General features: G+C 38.4%; 1 protein-coding gene across 1 annotated transcript; it reads left to right on the top strand.

Annotated features, from left to right (window-relative positions):
• Positions 1-1657: 1657 nt before the first annotated feature.
• LOC103812090 (beta-Ala-His dipeptidase-like) lies at positions 1658-7421 on the top strand. Its single transcript, XM_009085097.1, has 7 exons — positions 1658-1852; positions 3262-3346; positions 3899-4059; positions 5411-5575; positions 5757-5898; positions 6325-6472; positions 7316-7421. The coding sequence occupies exons 1-7, from the start codon at positions 1658-1660 to the stop codon at positions 7419-7421; spliced, it is 1002 nt and encodes a 333-aa protein (XP_009083345.1).
• Positions 7422-17094: the final 9673 nt, after the last annotated feature.

The following is a 17094-nucleotide window of genomic DNA, read 5'->3' as shown; positions in this document are numbered from 1 at the left end:
CTTTGATACCCTTTTCTCTTGAGAGCTTTCAAAATGGTAAAATAACAAACATCACAGAATGGTCATAAGGATTCATGTCTGCTGGAATATTCTGGTGATCTTTCGTTTTGTTTGCCTACAATATGCCTTCAATTCATGTGTCTGGATAAAGAGAAGAATTATCTAAAAGTGCTTGTACATAAATAATGGGCTGTTTTGCTACCAATTTATTAGATTTATCAAAGCTAGTGCTTTGAATGGGTGCATTAACAAAGTACAAATGTACTTACTTAGAGAGTGACATCTCTAAGGTCAAACTTTTGCCTAAATTACTATAATGACCAACACAGTCATCTTCAAATCATTTAATAGTTTTGGGACAGTTGTATCCCCAATGCAAAGTTAAACCAACATATATTCTAGGCTTAGAAGTTGGTTAGCAAATATCCTTTAAGGTGAATTTGCATGACATATGCTTTTAGACTGCTGAGAAACAGTGTGGTGCCTCTTTTATGACATTGTGGCACAAACTGAGCATTAAGTCTTGATTTATTTGCAGTCCTCTTGCAGCCTTCTGGAAAACATGTTTTCCTTGCATCTATAGTACTGAATTAACCTGGGTTTCACTCAAGTGCTAGCAAACACATGTGTTACTTGCCTAAAGATTAGTTGTAAGTAGATATGGTTATGGGTCTGGCTTTCTGCAAATTTTCATTTTTGAAAACTATTATAGCTATTTTGACATTTTTAACAAGCAAGCAAAAAGAAATCTTTGTCATCGGAAGCCTTTCTCTAGAAAACAACACAGACCATCAAACAATATTCATAAACAGTTTGTTTCTAAAATTTCTGTGTTGGTCAATGAACCATCAGTGAACCCACCCATGACACTGGTTCACTTATTTCTATGCATTTGTTCTTGCCTTTAATCTGAGCATTGAATCAAAAGAGGAAACCTTTTAATACCTGTAATGAGAATATGAATTGTAATGGGAAACAAAGTTCAAATTTATATGCCCTATGTGATGTGTCAGCATTTCCAACTCTCACTACTCCATAATAAAACTTCTCTTTACTCTTGGAAATACATCCTAATCAACTAGCAGGCACGTGAATTCATGAGTGCTGAAAGGACAATTATAGTAGAATCACTGGCAATGTTTTTATCACGAAGTGACTAAGTCTGGCAATAGACCATATGTCAGGAAAACCACAGACAGTAGTTCCCACATGGGTACTAACGAATAGACCATATGTCAGGAAAACCACAGCCAGTGGTTCCCACATGGGTACTAACAGTGGAAATGTAAGAGGCAGGAAATTTTCTGTGAAAATGCAACTGTTATTACACAGAATTTCCAAAGCAACTAGAATATTGAATAACACTGAAAGTCCATTTTATGCAACAGTCCAGCAAGTTCCCTGAAAACACAAAGAAGGAGAAAAAAATATCACTTACTCTCCTTCAAAAATGAAAGTAGATAAAAACATGAAGAAAGAACAAGTTTTTCTGGGAGTCTCTATGTGTCTACCACAGATCCTACTACTGACACAAGCTATATCCCACATCTTTCTTTTCCTAACACAAGGTGTACAGCAAGCCAATCTGCTCCTGATTTAAAAGTTCTTGTTTGTTCATTTGTTTCTTACCCAGACTTTTCTAATATTCATTTAGGCTATGCCAGTGAACTTCAAGTTTGTAATTGAAGGCATGGAGGAAGCAGGGTCCTTGGGGCTAGAAAAGTTACTTGAAGAAAAGCAGTGCTTTTTCTCTGGTGTTGATTATATTGTGATTTCGGACAACCTCTGGCTCAGCAATAAGAAGCCTGCCCTTACCTATGGGAGTCGGGGGAATGCCTGCTTCTCTGTAGAGGTAAGGGACACAGGATCAATGATCTGGGCCTCTGACCAGAGACCAGTAATTACAGAGATGTAATTACATCTGCATGCAGAGAAAGACTGAGGGCAAGCTTAATATTTACAAATAAAAAGCTTTCTTCCGCATCCTTTTTGGCTTGTACAGATTTCCCTCCTCATTTCAGTTCAATTAGCCTTATTTGCTTCCATTAACTTCTCTTCAATCATCATTTTTCCACTTACCTCTCTCTCTTTGATTCCTTTCCTATCTCATTACTCTCCTGCCACTCTTCCAGTCTCCTCTCATCCTGCCCTCTGCACATCAACTCTTCTCTTGCAGCATCATCCCAACACCTACCCTCAACCCTCTCACTCAAAAAACATTTCTTCTGCTGCTCTGCCTGTTGTAGCAGATACTGCTTAGTGCAATGAATCTGCCTAGAGGGACTCAGTTTAGTTGGATCTCTAGGTCTAAAAGCCAAAAAAAATTTTTTGTAACTGTTGGTAAGAGCAAATAACTGCACTGTAGCCAATGTGCTACAGTCAATGTGAGCTCCTGTGAATGAAGAACAGAAATTTCTCATCTGGAGTGCTTCCTGATGAATCATAAAAGGAATTCAGAGAGAAGATTAAAGAACCTGAGAACTAAAGAAAAATCTGCATTAACTTTTATGTCTAAAAAAGAATGAAATTTGTTTTTAATTGAAAGAGCCTTGGCAGCCTTGATTCAATTCTTCTAAGTCTTGGTTAGGAAAAATGATGCTATTAAAACATCAGAAATGATCTCTGTCTGCTACTAGACAGTTGGCTGTAATAAGGTTTTGAGAAGAATAAACAAGTTTGTTGCAGGAAAATATTTTATGATAAACCCAAGTATAAAAATATGTCTGGAAAAAGAACCCATTTAATAACCCAAATGCCTCTATTCTAAAGCCATGTGATTCAAGAGACCTATAAATTTTTATTTTCTGGAATTAAGGTTGGACATATATTCTTCATATAAAACAAGTAAGATTCATTCTTGCCCTTGTTGTGGAAATTTTGCATTAAATAAAAATGATAGCTTGAAGAATTTATTCTCCGGTGTTAGAAACAGTAATATGCAAATGTTTCATTTACGATGTATTTAATTCTACTGAAGGAAAAGAGGGAATGGAGGGGGGACCCTTGCTCTCAAATGTGTGAGTGCCATAGGCAGCTGAATTTCTCTGTCTGGGGCTTGACAACAGAGCCCCATTTTGTCTTTACCAAAGTGGATAGTTCCTGACATGATGTCTTCCATTTTATAAATAGAAACACATAATCGTTTTCTATTCATTTGTGATCTTGTTTAGAAAACTGAAGCCATCAGTTGCTGTGGAAAACAATCACTCACAGAAAAATAAGGTAGTGAGTGTTTCTATGTAACCTGTGGTTTTGGTACAGGTTGAATGCGGCAGCAAGGACCTTCACTCTGGAACTTTTGGAGGCATCATCCATGAGCCACTGACAGACCTGATAGCTCTGCTGGGTAATAACACACATCATTGCTCATGAGGAACTGGGGAGCAACGGCTAGTGATCAGCCTAACAAAGATCAGTGTCATGTTTAATTGACCTGAGTCAGGCAAGTCTAATTGAAGCAAGACTCCCAAGTTTCCAAGCCTCAACCTAGCTATGGTGGCAGCAGCTGAGAAAGGAAATGTCCCCAGTAAGGCTAGGACCTCAGATGTTAAACTGTTGTCAGTCATGCATCTATTAAGAACATTTAAGGATTGCTGACAACTTTAATACAAACATATAAAGGGAAACCTGACTTTTGTAATGCTGATTTGTACCTCAGTAGGATGATGTTTTCATGTCAGCTGGGCTGACACACCACACAGCACACATGAACAGCAGCTCAATGGCTTCCTTAATAAATACAAAAGTACATCATTAGATGCCACAACTTGATGGATGTGAACAGTAGTTAGTTGTTAGGCTTACTAACTCGGTAAAGAGGTAGAAGGGAAAAGGTGTTGAGATTGCCAAGTGGAAGAAATATGTCCCACTTGTACTGGTATCTCTATCTTATTTTTAGACAGCCTTGTGAATCCCACTGGTCATATTCAGATCCCTGGAATCTACGACAGCGTTGCTGCCCTGACGGAGGAGGAGAGGAAATTATATGAATCGATTGAATTTGATCTAGAGGAACATAAAAATAATAGTGGTGTGAAAAAATTCCTCTATGGCACCAAGGTAACATAAAATCTGTATGAATGGTCAGCAGAATGAATTTAAATCACCCATATGTAGCATTTATGTATAAAGCTAAACTGAAAGATATTTTCATTCAATAGCAAACCTAAAATAAAGGTGCACTGAGGACTAAAAGGTAAATGACTATGCTGAAAATGTAAGGGACCACATCTTGAGAAAGTGATCCAAAATATGAATAATCAATGAAAAGGAATAATGCAAACCTAAAAGTATTGCTCTCCCTTTCATGCCTACCCTTTCTGTCCCTCCAAGCCTAACCAGCCAAACAAAATAAGCATAATATGTCTGCATTTCGGTTACATAGTGAGGAAAAAAGTTGTATTCAGCTCTGCAAAATGGGAGGCAGCTTTAGGCAGATATGCTTTGGGTGGCCTTTATTTATTTAATACAGATTTTGGTGTCTGCCACGCATGCCAAAAAAAGCATCTGAGGCTAGAAGCTTTTCCTTACCAGCAATTAAAAATTGTATCCTAAACAAAAACCAGCAGGTAAAGGCTGGCGTGGAAAGATCTCTCTGTACAAGTGTGGCAGCTGAGAGAAAGGAGTGATTAACTTTTTCTATCACTAACATAATTATACTGGTATAAGCTCTACTAATGTGGATGCTTTTATTTCCATAAAAAAGCTTCTAAATTAGCTAAAGCTAGACTGTAATAATCAGTAATAGAAAAGTATAATGTAACTACACTACCTGAGTTGTGATGCTTAACCTATGTGAGGATGAAGCGATGCAAATTTTATGTGTTCATAAAGCTCTAGTCTCATAAAACTGGAGTAGAAGGAAAGCAGCAGCACCCTGAGGTTCTGCATGAAAACCAGTTCATAATTTATGTATTTCTCCTATCTTTAGAAAAAGAATTTTCTTTCCCTTCTCCAGAAAAACTTGGTTACTGAAAATTATCATCATTGTATTATTTAATGTTCGTTAGTAGAATTTATTCACCAGTATCATCTGGGAGGGTTCTGGCTGAACTGGTCACAGGTTTCTCCTGTGAGAAGTAATGTGATCAAAAGACTGTTAGATCAGAAGTTGTTCTGATTCTACTTTGCACTAGAAAAATTTCCTTCCCAGATACTTTAAAACAGTGCTCCACTTTGCATGAGAAGCTGTTCTCATCCAAATCTTTCTATGACTGAAAGAAGTAGTATTTTTTTAAAATTAAAATATATGTGCATGTGTTTAAATTCAAAATCAAACCTCTTTAAAATACAAAGGTCTCCAAATACAGATTTTTCAGATGCAAAAAGCTTGTTTCTTCACATCAGTTTGTATCAATTGTGAAAGGCTCCAGTGTCATCACTTATATTTTCAATTATTTTTTTTTTGAAGGAAGAAATACTTCTACACCTGTGGCGTTACCCTTCTCTCTCTATTCACGGGATTGAAGGAGCTTTTCATGAACCAGGAATTAAAACAGTCATTCCAGCAAAAGTAATTGGCAAATTCTCAATCCGTCAGGTCCCCCACATGGACCTTTCAGTTGTGAAACAACAGGTAAGAGGAAAACCTTTTATTTGGCCTCCACTGCGTAAACTATATCACTCTTAGCACCTCACAAATTTAGACTTGAAGTAGTAAACTGAATGTTTCTAGCACTTGTTTCCAAGTGAAATGAGAATGTAAGTTTGAGTTTCAAGAAGAGGAAGCTTCTGACTGCAACATGTTTTCCCTGCAGGTGGTGGAACACTTGGAGAGTGTCTTTTCCAAGAGGAACAGTCCAAACAAACTGAAAGTGTCTATGCCTTTGAGTGCAAAGCCCTGGCTTGCTGATGTTAACGATCTCCTATATAAAGCAGCAAGAAGGGCAATAAAAACAGGTGTGTTCCTTCTTTTTTATTCAGTTCTGAATGTGTTTGCAAGTGTGCAGGGGAAATGTGCTCATCAATAGAGCAAAAGGGATTTCCTAGTTTAGTGCTACAGCCACTTACCCCTGTAAGTCTCATTGATTTTGATTGAAAACTCAGCTGCATCTTCCACACGTTGCTAAATTGGGATATGTTAATACTCTGACATAACACGGGGTATTTTGGAGTAGCCAAAAGACCCCATTTACTTCCTTTTTGCACTGATATGAACACAGAGGTTTGTAGAGCACAGCTGGTTCATGAAATCAATTGGCTACAGGCTCAAAATCATTTCTACTCAGCAGCTCTTCATAGTAGCTATCTGTTCAAATACATAGTAGCAGAACAAAGAACCTTGATTTCACTTAATTATTAATTCATCCTTCCTACGTATTTCAGTCTTTGGAGAAGATCCAGATTTTATTCGGGATGGTTCAACAATTCCTGTTGCCAGAATGTTTCAGACTATAACACAGAAGAGTGTGATGATGCTTCCAATTGGAGCTGCTGATGATGGGGAACACTCTCAGAATGAGAAAATAAGCAGGTTCCTTTTATTTGTCTGTTTGTGCCATTAGAGAAGAGGGGGAGGACCAAAGTCCCTTGGTACTTACAAGTGGGTATGACCAGATGGGAAGTTTTACTGTGCATTGGACAGTCCAAAACTCCAGTCTCCAGCAAACTTGTCGCTGTGCTAAGCAGAAAGCAAAATTCCCAATCTATCACATACCGCTATATACTTTTCATGGAGCATCTATTCGGTCTTTAAATACATCACACTGATAATTTTAATTTCACTGTCAATGAAATTTGCCTGTGGTTTTAAAGATGATGTTGCAGATAGACACTCTTCCATCACAGCATCCATTTTGAAGTATGCCAATCAGAGGTGCAAGCTCGTGGTTAAGTAAGCATTTTGATGGTTTTCAGTATAAAGTTGTATTTACATTTAAGGGACTAAACCTAATGAAATTATATTAAAAAATAGCTTAAACTTGCCACTTGTGTTCATTCTTTGAGGCAACACAGTAAGACATCATTACTCAGGGTGTTGCCTGAACATTTGTACTTCTTCTGAATCAACTCATATTTGAACTTCAGGAACTGGAGAATCCTACAGTAGTTCTAAAGTTATTTTTTGTTTCCCCTCTTTATAGCCTCATCTGGCTACAGACAATAGTAATTTGGGGATGTAACACTGGAAAAAGGTTTCTGAAGTGAGCCCTTCAGGAGTGCCAAATTGAAGGTTGTGCAATATTTCTGTGCACTGGGTCCTTCTTTTGGGTAACCCCTCTTGAAAATTCCTCTGATGACTCTGAAAAATTCACTGGACTGGGTTGCTAATTTTAACAGCAGAACAGCCTTCATTCTCTTTCTTTCTTCTTCACAGACACAACTACATTGAAGGAACCAAATTGTTCGCAGCCTTTTTCCTGGAGATATCAAAGCTACATCGGCACTTACATGAAACTTCCCACACAGACACTATCAACTGACAGACCATCACAAGAAAGTCAGCAAAGCACTTTTTCAGTCTTAAACTTTCTAACTTCCTGATCTGGAAAAACATATAAATCACATTTTCAGTGGGTAAAAATTGGTGGAAAAAAATAAATGCCTTTGTCATATAGTCAATCGAGTGATCTTACTGTTAATGCTATAGAATAGGGCTAGGGATAATTCATTCTTGCCGAATGGAATATGTTACATTTTAGTTTTAAAATCCAGGACAAAGGGAATTTTTACATCTATTTTATTAAAATTACTTAATTTCTGTTTTGTAGTGTCACCATGTTCATGCTCACTAGACCATATTCCAGTTTCTGAATATGAGCAATACACAACACTTCAGTCTCCTCCTAACTATATAGAAAATTTCATTATGTAATTGTGTGAAGAAAGATCCACTATCAGGTTAATCTCTTCTCTATCCATCACAGAGGGCTGTAAATAGGAAAAGCAATGCAATTAGCTTGTTGAATTTGATGCCTATGAATATCTATTTATGGGAATAATCACTGAGGTCAATAGAACTGCAGTAGTCAAGAAACATTTCCAGGTCTGGATTCTGCCTTTGCTCCCATTTCATCCAAATCTTATCCTATTGTGCTGTGAGCACAGTTTTAAGAATCACTATATAAAATGTTTCCTTCATGTGACTTTCTTTTTGTACAATAGGAAACAGTTTTTGTAAACATCTGCTCTGGCCAAAGTCTGCCATCAGAAGGGTGTATTTCCAACCAATTATCAATGTTGTTAATTACATTTAAAGCATCAGTTTACATTGATAATTAAATCAAAAGCAAATTATATATTTTGAAATGAAAACATTAGGTGAGGGTTCTGTTTGCTGTTTAGGCAGAACACCTAGCAAAAAGCACCCAATTCAAATCTAGATATTTTTAATTTTAAAATGTGATTTCTCTGATATAATTAATTTGCACACAACCAAGCCAACTGAACCAGTAGTGTTATCCCTACTGCTAAAACAAATGACATTAACTACAGTAAAGAAAGTAATTGGGATCTTTCCTTCCTCTCTTGCTACCTCTCTGCAAAAACCTGCAAGAATAAAGGTAACTGAAGGCATTGTGGACGTGGAGTGAGTATTCCAGTGTCTGCACAGAACTCAGGACAGATCAGTCTGTGCTTAAAAGCTATCACATCATAGAGGTACAGGCGTGAATTTTGCTGAAGTATTTGAAGACACACAATTGTGGATGTGGAGTCTATAGAAGGGAATATTATACTGCAGATAACTTGCACAAACAAGTAATGTGGAAAGTTATTAGCATAAAAGCCTTGGCTGAATTAGAAAACATACTAAAAATCAACAGCTCATTTATTTATCTCGCATGAAATTCCTAGGAGCTGGGCATAAAAGTAGCAGGTATTTGAAAAGATCTGGGAAGAGCAATAATCTGGGATACTTTGCTTTCCAATCATCTTCTCAATAAACACCTATTTTCAGACCCTCCTGGGGCTGAGGCTCACAGTTCAGCTGTAAGACCTGAGTAAGGATGCTGGTGGTGGTCAAGGGGAAGAGGACTCAGCTCTCTCTCTTGTACTCGTGTTGGCACTGCAGACTGCTTAACTGCAGTGTAACTTTTGGTGCTCATGTCAAGAAAGAGGACTCCAAGGACAAAGCCTCAAAGATCAGAAGACTCTAGTGTGAACATCAAGTTGCAGGACAGGTCCTCTGCAATCCCTTCACCTGTTGTAACCATTTAAGAACTAGCACAGTAACAAATGTTGCAGTGGTATTCCAGTGTCTGCACAGAATTCAGGACAGATCAGTCTGTGCTTAAAAGCTGTTACATCATAGAGGTAAATGAATTAATTTTGCTGAAGTGTTTGAAGACATATAATTGACTTAAACCATTGCAATATCTGGATTTGTAGGGGCTTTACAAATCAGCTTCAAACATTATCGAAAGAAACTGCTACTCATAAATATGACTCTTTTGGCAGAAGAGTAGAAGGCTTGGTGAGATGGAGGTGGCAGATTTCCTTGTGAAAGAGGACTGGAGACTGTGTTTCTAGGAATATAACAGCTCTGCAAATCACTGTAATACATGCTGTCTATGGGTTCCACAATGTTATGAAGTGCAGCTGAAGATAGACTTATGTATTTTCTTTCTACTGTTGCTCTTTGCCAACTAAAATGTACTCAAGGACAAGTATCCACTGGCCATCCTGTCTTTTTTTTTTTTTTCTTTGTGTTGTGCAGTATCTCATCAGTCTTTTGGAAAAAGAAATTATGGGCATTTTCCTAAGGTCTGTAGTTGTTATACAATATTTCTAGCAATGTTACTTCTTGGTTGCGTTAACAGGTATTCATTGCCATGGTAAGTTAAAGATAACTTTATAATAGTGTTATAAATATGATTAAAGTTTGCTTGTATTTGTTAGTCTTATACTAGATACGCCATATCCCAAGTTACAGCATACTAAATAGTCTCAAATCCTAATGAACTAACCACAGAAATTGTATGTACACTTTGTGTGTGTACATGTAGTTGTATATATTGTATACTTACAAGAGCTAATCCTGACATTGATTTTTTAAAAAAAAAATCTTGTTCATTCTGATTCAGATTTTTTTTACTAAGGTTGAATAATGGCTTTTGGTTATGGCCAATCTATGTGAAAAACTACAAATGCTATCTGTTTATTAGCATAGTTTACACAAAGTCACAGAAAAGGGCAACAAAAAGATGTGAGCTTTCACTGTAAATTGGGCTGGTTATGGTTTCTTCTAGACTAATTTTTAAATGAGGTCTATTTTTTACATAAAGATCTATTGTTAATTTATGTTTACATCAGGGAGCCTCTTCACACTGAAACATACTGTTTCATGTGTCATACCCTGTGTAATCATATAAAAGGATGCTTTGATGATTAAACATACCCAGGTAGTAAGAAAGCAAATTTGTGTGCAGGTCCAACAGCAGCATCTATGTCTTTGAGAGCCTGATACAGATATCAAGACTTAGAAAATATAAGATGGTTTAGGTTGGAAGGAACCTTAAATATCATAGAATCATAGAATAGTTTGGGACAGAAGAGACCTTTGGAGGTCATCTAGTCCAAGCCCCCTGCAATGAGCAGGATCAACTACATCAGGTTGCTCAGAGCCCGTCCAACCTGACCTTGAATGTGTCCAGGGATGAGGCATCCACCACCTTTCTGGGCAACCTGCTCCAGTGTTTCATTGCCCTCATTGTAAAAAAAAAAAAAACATACATCTAGTCTAAATCTATTTTCTTACAGTTAAAAAAACATTCCCCTTTGTCCTATCACTACAGGCACTGCTAAAAATTTTGTCCTCCATCTTTCTAATAGGCTCCCTTTAAGCATTGGAAGGTTGCTACAAGGTTTCCCAGGAACATTCTGGTTTGTCTTCTGGATAGCAGCACACATTGTTGGCTCATGTCTAGCTTTTCTTCCAACTGAATCCCCAAGTCCTTCTCCTCAGGGCTGCTCTCAATGAGTTATGATAATTAGCATGCCTAATGACACTGGGGATGTCCCACAGTACCTGAGAAATATACCTCCAGGATGGCAGACACTACTCAAGCCCCATGTGAACAGTGGCAGTGGAGTGGCAGCTGGTCAAACACAGCACACCAGAGCACATCTAAGAGTACTGGGTGCTTACCTAGCTGGTCAAGGTCTGCCCATCTCCCTGGTACATTGCTCCAAGTCTTCCCATCTTGTAGGCTATACATCCATGTTGTAGGGAATCAAATGCTCAAGAGTGGGGTCATATTTTCCTATTGATTATTAATGTGCTAGAATAAATTAGAACATTTTAATTTCCATTTAAAATCAGTGGGTTTCAGGGTGAAAGTTGCTTTTTTTATATTAGATAAATACAGTTTTTAATCCTTATGTAATGTTTCAAAAAAGCAAACTAAAAAATGTGTCAGCTAAAATAATGGAGAATAAGATGCTGACAATAGCAGCTGAAGACTGAGATGAGCACCCTCCTGAGAATGAGAACTAATCAGGTCATCATCTGCTTAGCCTGTGAAAGGCGAAGATTAGGCTTACTCACGTAGTTAGGGTTTTCTTTTTCAGAAACACTACTCCCAAGAAGGTTGACTTTGACTCCTGTTAGTTATTCCTTTCAGAATATGGCATTTAGCTTGTCCCACAAAATGTTATAAAATACCTTGCTAGTTAAGGATGTCCATAGTCCATGTTTGGATAGGGAAGATTGTGCAACCATGCCTTTACCAGTGACACAGGAGCCTGTGCCATGGTGGCTGGTGCCAGTGAGGACCCATGAGTTCCCTTGTTTCTGCTGGAAACTTCCATCTGCAAGTAACATGTAAAGTTAAATGCATGAAAAAAGCTCTGAACACAATCTTCTCATTTCATAGGTCCTGTTTAGTCTCCCTGGCTCATCTCCATGCTGCTCATCACTATGGTGTGTGGGGTGCCAGTGTGTGCAAAGCTTGCATGTGAGTAAGTTTATGTCACTGCACACCCTTGTTCTCACCTGCCTCCAGAGTCCGTCCTCTTTGCTAACCACAACACTCACTGCCAGCTGTTTTCCACATGGGATTGTTTAAGATCCTTTTCTAGAAAAGCATCTGCAGTTTTTCACCCCTTCTCTTTTTCACTTGCTTTCCCAAATACATCTTTTTTTTAGAAGACTTACCTTTGAGGAAGGTGCTGACTCCAGAATTGGTTAAAACTGCAGACATCACCATAGTTTTGGTGTAAGGTACTCTCTTACAGAGAAAAAGTGTGGTACTTTGCCAATACTGACTGTCCTAAGGTGAAGCTTAATCGATTTTCAAATTTATACCTTGTATCATAGAATCATAGAGTATCTAGAGTTGGAAGACACCCATATGGGTCATCGAGTCCAGCTCCAAGTGTGTCTGTATTTTGAACTGCAGACACATCATGTCCTTTAAGAGTTATATCATTAGATAAATATTTTAAACAAATATATGAATAGAAAACCATGAACAGTTCCTTGTTAGCAGAGTGCATACTTGTTTACTTAGCTCTACTGCCAAATACTTCAGTGATCCTCTCATTTGCATTCTTCAGAACCACATACAAACACCTCTATGATGCAGGTTAGGACGACAAATATGAGTAAATGTTTTTCCTGCAATAATGCTACATTAGATTACACAAAAATAAACCAGGGAATACAAACTGACCTGCTGACAATGCAAGCAGGGTGGTAACAATTTTGCAAGCTCTTTGCAGATTTTTTTCAACTACGAACTTGAACCAGTGTGACTCTTCTTTCCGAAGTTACTTAGAAGTCATTTCACATTTCCACTACTTGCTAAGGAGGTAAGCAAAAGAGTCACTGCCTGTTGTAACAGGTCTTTCCAGGCCTGCCTGAGAATCAGAAGTTCCTGCAAAGTTTTTAAGCCGTTTCTCACATGGAATGAGGTGTTTGGATGGAGGACAAGGGAGGCAGCTCCTAGTTACTTTATCTGCTCTCAGAGTTTTAAAAATTGCAAATGCTATCTGAACGCAATCTTGCATATTCTTAAGTAATTCCACCCAGGTTCTTTGTATGAAACTTATCACATTCGATTACTCTTCAAGGCAGGAACTACATCTGCATTTCTTTGTGGACTTAAATGGATGCATAAAAGTGCAAACACATAACTATGTGAGGAATTTGGATTCTGTTTGCTAAGAAACCTTACCCTTGGGAGAAGAAAATTCCCAACAAAACCTTGCCCAAGCTCCAAAGTACACACTGCACAAGGTGCATCCTGACAGCAAAGAAAAATGGTCATGTTTCTTCCTTGATGAACATTGAGCATTTCAGTGTGTAACTAGAAAATTCTTTCCTTAAAGCTAAGTTTACATACATTTTTTATTTCAGTGGATGCAGCTCTAACAGCACTTGGATGCGTGTGCCAGGTGGATAATATGCTGATTTAGCCAAGATGAAAAATAAGGATTAAATCTATATTTCATGTAGCATGACTTTTTTTGCACGTTCTTTTCTGATACTGCATTAAATCTTAATGTATTGATGCATAATGTACCCATGTTGATGTTTATATCTGAGATATGTGTCTATTTGAGAAACTTGCTTTTTGAGTTTGAGAGAGATCAATTATACAGTGGCAGAGCTGTAAATACTGGTAAGCTGGACATCTTCACACATAGCAGATAACGCAGGGTAATAAATGACTCTCATTTTACTGCAATGAATTATTCTTAAAATTAAATGAGTTTTTATTTAAAAAGCATAGTACAACAAAACCAAATCCTTGGAGGTTTGGCAGTGCCAGTCTTTAGACAGACTTGTATATAGCTGTAGTTAAAAGAAACCAGACGTTGTGTACATGTGTGTGAATAATGCTAATGTCACTCCTCATCTCAAAATCCTTTCCGTGATCTCACTGTAAAATAACCTGAAGTGCCAGCCAATTGCATGTTCCCCATCCCTCAGACACAGTTACAATTTTAATATTTTTTATATCTGTAAGAATAATTCAAAGATCATGCTAGATGTGTCTTTTTATTTGTGGAACTGAAGGGTATTTTTTTTTCCTGACCTTAGGATTGAAACTGTAATCTGTAATAGAAACTGGAAAATATTCAGCATGACATGCTCCTGACACATACCCCTTTAATGTGAAGAAACAAATGGTGGCAGAGCCCTCATATGAATTTCATGTAAGTTTGCATCACTCTTTTTTTACACTTAGAAATTTAAGAATTAGTACTGCTTTATTAATTTTCTCTGCATTATTGACTTCCTGGCAAGGCATCAAATTCCATAGGCAGGGTTAACATCACCAATTTGGTGGCAACTATGACATTCCAGTGACTACTACAAACAGTACAGTTTCATTTCATCATAGGACCAGTAAGATCATGGAAGTACATCCTTTCTCAAGCTGGCTTTTTGGGGAAGTTCCAGACATCAGAAGTTAGTTATATAGTCCATTTTCTATTGAAAAGCAGTGGAATGAAAGAAAACACATTTTAAGCAAACAAACAAACAAACCCATGATGAAGAGATGCTGTGCTAGCTTCATTCCTGGTGAACAAGCTAGCAGTGAGAGTCTGTGGTGCCTTTGCCACGTCACCCCTATAAAGTGCATGCAGAAGTGTATGGGCCCAGGAACAATAATCTTCACCTGCAGTTCTCTCTAGGTGCTGGTGCATCTTAACATGCGATCTTCTGGATGGAACAGCCTGAACACTTTAAGGACAGAGCCCATGGGTAAAAATGCTGGTTGTCTGCTTCGAGTAATCTTAGTATTTGGCAGCATGCAAAAAAATTACAGAGGTCTGATTTACTGGTACACTGATTTTTGTTTGTATCTGGTAAGCCGTGCACACAGAAACATAAGTTATGTCTCTCATCTGCATGTTTAATATTGTGTATGCAAAACATTTTAATTGCTTGTGCTTATATACAATTGTTTTCTCTGACCATTTATTGCTGTTTATTTCTGTGGCAGTAGTTACTGTGACACTGAGTAGATAACTTCTTAAGCTGTCAGTCCAAGCTTTGTAACATCAATCATAATTTTGCTAGGAAAAAATGACCTTGAAAAGTCCACATAAATACTACCTTTGGTTTGCAATAGAAAAGGTTGAGGTTTTTTTAGCTACAATTACATCCTCCAAATATAAAAGCAGAATATATCCAAATATAAAAGCAGAAAGGATAAATGCTAAGCCTGTAGAAATTCAGCTTCACCTTCTAAGGCACGCATTGTGTTCCTTGCACTTGGAAAAGAGACTGGCATGATCCACCAAGATGGAACAAGTCAAGTTGTTTCATTTCTTCAACAGCTGAATAGAAAGCCTGTAATCTTACTGGCAAGAGCAGGCCCCAGACAATGTATCTCATGGGCCAAATTAAAGGATTTGCAGGCACTGTTACACTCTTTTGTTAAAACTTGTGACTCTTTTGTTAAAACTTGTGACTAGCTTTAGGGATAAGGAGGAGAACTTCAACCGTTTCTTTTTTCTCAAAACATTGTAACTTCTACCTGTGAACTTAAAGTCCTACAAAAAGTATTTTAATTGAAAAAAAACCCTCTTTCATTCTCTTTAAGCTGCTTAAATTTTTTTCTAGATTTTTATGAAATCATAAAAAATTCAAGCAGATTCCTTCTAAGCATTCCATTTAAGCCTGCGAGCATTCCTCTCTCCCTTTCCTTAAACATCTATATTGCAGTTACAATAGCAGGAAATGTTGGGAAACCACATAATTTTTATCACAATTTTACTTGTCTGCATAAGGTTCTCTACACCACAACAAAAAAAAAATGTAACAAAAGGTACCTACCAGCAGGTGAGCATTTCGTTTATGTGAAAATGGATAACCACTTGTAGTTCAACAAAGTTAGTTGGCACGACTGGGCTGTGAACCCAGAGGGTCACATGAAGCAAAGCAGAAGGTGCACCCTGTAATGAAAGAGCAAGTTTGGGTGCCACGGGCAGTGTGGCCTTGCTGGCACTTGCTGTGCAAAGGTGCAGCCATGCCCTGATGTGGCCACACCTTTGGTCTCCAGAGCTAGCATGGCCAACAGGTTGCAGAGCAGGCTGAGCAAAGGTGTGCAGGCTCACTGTCCATCCCTTTTACACCAGAGACAGAGGGGACTGACATGCCACAGAATCACAGAATTTTAGGGGTTGGAATGGACCTTACAGATCATGTAGTCCCAACCCCCTGCCATGGGCAGGGACACCTCCCCAAGAGACCACGTTGCTCAAGGCTTTATCCAGCCTGGCTTTGAATCTAGTTGCTTCCCTGGGCAACCTGTTCCAGTGTCTCACCACCCTTACAGTAAAAAACTTTCTTCTAATATCTGACCTAAACTTCCCTTCCTTCAACTTGAACCCATTACCCCTTGTCCTATCATTGCAGTCTCATCTTGGTTCCCTCCACAGGGGCAGCTCCCCACAGCAGTTTCCCACAAACTGTATCAGAGCTCATGCCTTAGCCAGTCTGGGCAGTGTCCTGGCCCCTTTGGTGAGCCTGCTGAGCCAGCCAGAAAGCCACCTGTGGTTTTCCCCAGGTTGCTGTTCTGCTGAGGCAGCGCCCAGAACGGGCTCAGCCATGAATCACAGCAGTGCCACACCCGCACTGAGAGAGGGATCAGGATCACATGAGTATGGCAGATTCATAGAATCATAGAATGGTTCAGGTGGGAAAAGATCTTTAAGATCATCCAGTCCAACCATTAACCCAGCATGGCCAAATCCATCACTAAACCATGTCCCTAGGTGCCACATGTACATGCCTTTTAAATACCTCCACAGATGGTGACTCAACTGAATTGCATCAGTTTGAACAGCATCAGCCAAACTGGAATATTGCACTTTGCTCCCTGAATCACAGATCTTGGCACTTCCAGCAGTCATTGCCCAAGCACCTTCAGAAAGCCCAAGCATTGTTTTCTATTTCCAAGGCCTACCTGTGATAATTTTTTTTGTTGTATGTGACTCAGACTAGCATGTGTTTTGGTTTAATTACCTATGAATGCATACACTTATCTCATTAACTTATTAAGAGTGTTCACTAAAGGGAATAGTGAAGCCCTCTTGTTCAGTCACCAGTATACGCAAATTAAGATTTCACCTAATAATTCATGCACTGAATTAAAAAAAAAGAAGAGTATTGAGTGTCGTGGTTTAACCCCAGGCAGC

The sequence above is a fragment of the Acanthisitta chloris genome, unplaced genomic scaffold, assembly GCF_000695815.1.
Source record: "Acanthisitta chloris isolate BGI_N310 unplaced genomic scaffold, ASM69581v1 scaffold42551, whole genome shotgun sequence".
Classification (NCBI taxonomy): domain Eukaryota; kingdom Metazoa; phylum Chordata; class Aves; order Passeriformes; family Acanthisittidae; genus Acanthisitta; species Acanthisitta chloris.
Note: the sequence above shows the minus strand (reverse complement) of the source record. Positions and strands in the feature narration are given on the sequence as shown.

Coding starts and splice junctions, on each gene's coding strand:
- LOC103812090 (XM_009085097.1), top strand. CDS start 1,658: ATGCCAGTGAACTTCAAGTTTGTAATTGAAGGCATGGAGGAAGCAGGG. Junction 4,060..5,410: donor AATTCCTCTATGGCACCAAG/GTAACATAAAAT, acceptor TTTTTTTTGAAG/GAAGAAATACTTCTACACCT. Junction 5,576..5,756: donor TTTCAGTTGTGAAACAACAG/GTAAGAGGAAAA, acceptor TTTTCCCTGCAG/GTGGTGGAACACTTGGAGAG.